At 34.1% G+C, this 6,000-nt stretch overlaps 1 protein-coding gene across 22 annotated transcripts in view; it reads right to left on the minus strand.

The window, feature by feature from the left end:
* LOC102984370 (pancreatic alpha-amylase) overlaps positions 1–6,000 on the minus strand; it is a 126,932-nt gene that overhangs the window by 101,316 nt on the left and 19,616 nt on the right. For 20 of the 22 annotated variants that reach the window (XM_055084402.1, XM_028489051.2, XM_055084410.1 and 17 more), the window contains exons 1-7: positions 4,940–5,147; positions 4,431–4,577; positions 3,393–3,590; positions 2,775–3,005; positions 1,886–2,019; positions 983–1,105; positions 805–904 (exon numbers count right to left, since the gene is read on the minus strand). In XM_055084402.1, coding sequence (XP_054940377.1) covers positions 805–904; positions 983–1,105; positions 1,886–2,019; positions 2,775–3,005; positions 3,393–3,590; positions 4,431–4,577; positions 4,940–5,107 — 1,101 coding nt within the window. In that variant the 5' untranslated portion in view covers positions 5,108–5,147. Of the gene's footprint in view, positions 1–804; positions 905–982; positions 1,106–1,885; positions 2,020–2,774; positions 3,006–3,392; positions 3,591–4,430; positions 4,578–4,939; positions 5,154–6,000 lie in introns of those variants that run through there. The other 2 variants (XM_055084399.1, XM_007105740.3) reach the window with 1 other exon arrangement.

Consider the following 6,000-nt stretch of genomic DNA (forward strand, 5'->3'; position numbering starts at 1 on the left):
ATAGAATGAGTTGCTGTACAAAGTAGTGGACTTATCAATTTGAAAATAAACTACTAGAAACTAGATAAATATCTATCTGGTTTGCAGCGAAGAGAATTTTCTACTTCAGGTATGAAGTTGCTGTATGATGCTGCATTTGAAATCTTCAGTTTGAAAACTGTCCACTAACTTTCCAAATATATTCTTTAATAAGCTTATTTCTCAGTTTTTAAAAAAAATTATAACTCAGATTATTGTCTTTACCATACCGCCCAAATTTTTTTCATTTTTAACATTCCCAGCAGAGTCAGCAAATGTCTCTTCTTTAACACATATACTTTCCTTCCTGTTATACCATACTTTCCCCATTGAACCTAGGTCCCATTGGATCATCTCTTTGCTTTCCAAAAAACTTCTTTTAAAAGTATTTAACAAATATTTATATTGCTCATACTGTAGTGCATGTACTGCTTTAATTTTTTTGAAGTGTTAATTTGTAATCATCATATCAACTCTGTGAAGTAGGTACTTATGAGAAGTACATATTTTACTCACTGTATCCTATTTTTAAGTGTGTTTTGTTTTCTTTGGTGAGGGGCTACCTTTGTCATATTTTGAAATAACTTACATACTCTTTGTCCATAGAGATCATTAATTTTTATTTTTTTAATATCCACTGCATTGTTAAAAGAGTCCTGTATCAGGTCTACACTTAATAAATATTTGATACAAAAAATACCGAATGTAATAGCATCATGTGAAATTAAAACAAAATTAACCTCTTTTCCTTGAGGAAAAGACATTTTGGACAATACCAAAACTTACTTGTCCATTTTCAAAATGCCTTGGCCAACGGTAGCTTGACATTACTCGTGTAAATCCGTAGGGATGAGCGAGCATAAATCCAACTCCCATTTTGTACAGTCTATAACATTATAGAAGAAAATAATATTTTTAATATCATTAAAATGTAGGTTTAAAAATGGGGAACTTTGTTTCTTACCTAGGGTCCCAGAATGTAAGAATAGATGCTCCCCCAGCTCCATGCCCTCGCTGATTGTCATGGTTATCAACAAAGACAAGTGCTCTGTCAGAAGGCATGAAACCCCAGCCTTCTCCCCAGTTCCTATTTAAAAAGAAAAAAAAATCTTAAAAGCACCTATATGTATTCTTTTACAATAGCTTTAGAGTAACCTACATGTGTATTTCGTTCAGAATAGCACCCTCTAATGAAATTCTCTCTCTAATTAAATGATTATTCTGTAGGGCTTTCAAAATATAAACTATATAGATATATTATCTACAAATTCATTTCATGCATGTATATATGTAGGAATTACTTGACTTAACATTCATGTTACAGGTATAAGATTTTTGTTAAAAAAGTTATTTTAGAAGTTTCACTAAATTATAATTTAGATGGACTGCAGAAGGTTCAACATTCTTATCATTCTTATCATGTACACAATGGCAAACTGTTTTTAAATAAGTCTTCAATATTATATTGTTATAATATAAATATTTGAATATTTGAAATTAATTAATTAATATATGTAAATTCTACAGGACGGCCACATTGTAGGGACTTCATAAAGTACAGAATCATTTTAACAATAACCTGGCCTGCACAAATTATGTGCAAACATTAGTCAAATCTAGTAGAGATGTATAATACCATGATTAAAATCTCTATGTGATGTTTTGGGTCTCTAAAATTACTTCCTCGTGATTGACGTTCTAAATAATGATGATCAATTGGCGTTTGGGGAACTCTGACACTCGCTATTAGTAAATGAATCCTTGGATGTTGTCTAAATAAGAAGGCTTAAAGAGGACAATTCATGTTGGGGTAATATCACAAATAAATCTGTGAAATACTTCAAAGGATCAATTGTATTTCACTTACTTTAAGTAAGACATCTTCTCTCCATTCCATTTGCGCAGAACTGTGCCGAGTTTTGCACCATATTTAAATTCTGTCACACGGCCATTTCCAAAGTACTCACTGCTTTTAATTGGCTCACCACCCAGATCAATTACCTAGTAGAAATCAAGAAGAAAATATCATTTTAAATAAGCTCTGAAAAGAATTTTAACTAACGAGGTACTATTATATAGAAAATAACTTTATACTATTTATGTTATGTGAAATGCCCCAAATACTTTTGTTTATGTTAAGATTCTTATTTTCCTTTGTTAAAATATATGCTACAATATTAAAAGTAACATGACAAAGTGACCTGTTGTCCTGTGAGAATGCTGACCTAATTTACTCTTGCACATAAATGATAAGAATAGCACACACGTATAGAGCACTTAATATCCAGCTGGCAATATGTCTAAGTGCTTGCTAAATATTACCTCTTTAATTCTCCAAAGAAAACAAAGACATAACCATTATCATTATTCCTTTCGATAAACTTTGAAAAAATTGTTACTCAGAGAGGTTAATCAATTTGCCTAAACAGACACAGCTAACAGAGCTATAGCCAAGAATTTAAGTCACATAGCCTGGCTCAAGACAGCAACTATATTCTTATCTGTCTTCTATAATGGTCTCTGGGGAGATTATACATGACACAGAGACTTTTAGCAGCCTAAAAAAATTCTCGACACTTGCATAAAAAAGCTCCTGTGATAGAGTCACATGTGCTGTCTCTGAATCAAAGTTTAAGGAACACTCCTCCATATACATGAGTCAGCCACTAACCTACAGAAATTGCACTTTTAATGAAATCTGCCATTTATTTTATGATGAATCTTTGTTTTATCTGCACATATATGTATTGATGTACCTCCTGGTAAATGAAAGGTTTACTTCCTGCAGGGAACCATCTTGTGTTTAGATTATGCAGTTTATCCAAAATTGCCTTCATGTCTCCAGGCCACATGTGCTTAGAAGCATCAATTCTGAACCCTGCTACACCAATGTCAATGAGACGGTTCAGATATTCAGCAATCGTGGAGCGCACATAATCTTTCTCCAGTGCAAGATCAAGAAGACCAACCAGACGACAATCTCGGACCTATTGAGGTAAAAAATGTTGTGACTGGTACATAAAGCATCACCTTTGCCTGAGAATCCATTTGATTATTCATTCACTTATTCATTAATGGATATTTCTATGGTGCCTTCTTTGCATTGGTCTCTGGGGATACTGACATTCTAGTATGGACATACCTTTGAAACATTTTCTAGTATAAAAATGGAGAATGTAGGAAATACAGTGGATGAGCTTTTTCATTGTGAAAAATTTAATTGGGAAAAATGTTTTAAATATCGATTTGAGATTCTTTGTTTGAACAGTCAGGCTTGGAATCCTGTTCTAAGGAATCTCAACTAATATTTAAAATGAGATCAATAAGCTACATGTGGATAATAAAAGGCATAGACAGCTCTTTTTGCTAATTACCTGAGAAGCATCATTATAGCTCTCAATTTCTCCACTTCCAGTTTTACATTTACCATCATTAAAATCCCAACCAGAGTACGGGACTGCTGGAAAATCCTCAGTTCCAGGGTTGAAGTAACTCCCACAAGTACTGCTCGTTCCTGCAGCCACACCATTTCCACACATATGATTAATTATAGCATCCACATAAATACGGACCTGAAAGGCAAATTTTCTATTTCAATGAGACTTAGAGAGAGGTAGAAATTTATAATAGTATTAATTTGAGTTTACAGCACATTAATAACACTCCAAAATATTTCTTTGTCGTTTTATAACTTACCTTCCTAGAAAAGCAACAGTCAAATGTGAAAGGAAATCATTGTGAACTAAAGCCCTACATACATTCTAGCCACTTGGTCGAATATTTACATATACGACAAATTAAGAGAACCCAAAACTACCATAACTGTGAAAAAACTCAAAGACCCTTTTTTTTTGGCGGGGAGGGGGAGGAGAAAAGAATCAGATGAGGCAGGAGAGATGATTGGTTTTTGCAATTTCCATGGGTCATCCTAAGAAATAAAAAGCCAGTCTCTACTATCTATTTAGGATCAGTAGGTATTGTCTCTTGTTTTGCTCCTCATCAAAGAGAAAATAATTATTTACCATCAAAGAACCTATGGGAAGAAAGACCCAGGACTTACGGGTGGAGACACAAGTCACATAAAAGTAACAGCCAATACTGTAACTGGAATTTCCGATTCCTAACTGGAAAAGTGTTCCTCAGAAATGCATGCAGCCAGGAGGGTTAAAAGTTGATATTTTGCTGTATGAGTAAGTTCGTGGCCTTAAACTTTTACTTGCATCTTCTTTAGTGCATAAATAAATATTTACAAAAGCTGAACATAAGGCAACAATTACATTTTAATTTATGGCTAAAGCATGAAGTAAAATTTTAAAATATATGAAAATCGTTCGGCTTGAAAGGAACAGGAGGCAAGAGGGAGAAACCCTTTTTCTGTATAATACTTTTAAAGGGAACTTTAATTCACTTACACCAACGTTGTTACATCTAGTCACCATGTCTTTGAATTCATCCTCATTTCCTGATCTTGTACATAACTTGTAGCTAACTGGTTGGTATCTTTCCCACCAAGGTCTTGAAGGGTTATTAATTACCACGTTTTCATTGGGTGGGGAAACCTACAAATAAAACAACAGTAGTTAAGTATCAAATTATGGCTTACTTTGTATCACTGAATATTCTAGAAACGACTCAAGAGTCTAAAATTGTTTCTGAATCTTTGTATTTGCAGCCACATTCCTTAACAACCATTAGAAAATATTAACTTCACATTGGAAATGTCCTGCTAAAAAAATATTGTATTAGAAATAAAACATGAAGTTGCCAACAATTTCAAAATTTTTTCTTCCTCAGAAAACTGTTTTACTTAGAATACTTATTTGTGAAGTAAAATGTTGTCCCAGCTTCACAGACACAGAGCATAATACCATTTATTCTAAGCACAGCGAAGTCTGCAATTTATACTGTGAACAATACCCACCTGAACCCCTCCAAATCCTTTGGGAGCTAAGTATCGCTCACATTCAAGAGCAATATCAACCCAGCGCCACTCAAACAGATGGACAATAGATGTCCGTCCAGATTCGGTATTTGGGGCATACTGAGCCCAGCAGAATCCAATGGCGGAAAGCAATAGAAAGAACTTCATTTTGCTTTCAAGCTGTCAGTGTTCTTTCCAGCAACTATTTATATTCCTGTAAGAAGCATATTTTACAATGTAAATGTTAACATGAATAAACACTTAGAGCACAAGCCATTTATTCATAATCTGAAAAGAACTGTCAATAGTAATGTTAAACAGGTGAAGAACAGCCATAAAATCTCCCAGGAATAACATCTAAATGACCTTTTAGAACAATGTTTTCCTTTTTGAGGGAATATTAACCATTTTTAAACATCTGGCATTTTATATATCTATATGTATATAAAACGTCTGTAATCATGTATTATTTAACTAGGATTCGATCGTATTTCTGAAGTCCTTCACTAAGAGAAGGAGATTAACAATTAGGGCCAACTGAATTCACAGGGAAAATTTTGCCTGAACTATCTATTGCAAACATTTGGAATGTTTCAATTTCAAAAAGAAACAGAATATTCAATTCAGTTCTGGTTTCACCTTCAAAGAAAATTTGTAGTTATTTCAATTTCTGGATTAAGATTTAAGAAACTGTTTGGAAGATGGATGACCATGCATTGAGGCAACAGACCTTTCCCCTCCCCCCACCCCCCTCCATCAAATCCTGTGCTTAATGCATTGGCTATAGCAGTCGAGTGTGGCTTTTTTTTCTCTCTCTCTCTTATTTCTTATAACCAAATATCTCTTCTACTTGATCAAACACTACAGTAATAAATTTGCATCCATTTTCCTTCTTAATGTACATGAAATCCTGCTAGAGAGAATATAGTACAGGCGGGAGGAAGTCCATTCATTCAACAAGCATTAACTGAGTGCCTGCTTTTTTTTTTTTTTTTTTTTTTTTGTGGTACGCGGGCCTCTCACTGTTGTGGCCTCTCCAGTCGCGGGGCACAGGCTCCGGA

This window comes from Physeter macrocephalus, chromosome 4 (assembly GCF_002837175.3).
Source record: "Physeter macrocephalus isolate SW-GA chromosome 4, ASM283717v5, whole genome shotgun sequence".
Lineage (NCBI taxonomy): Eukaryota > Metazoa > Chordata > Mammalia > Artiodactyla > Physeteridae > Physeter > Physeter macrocephalus.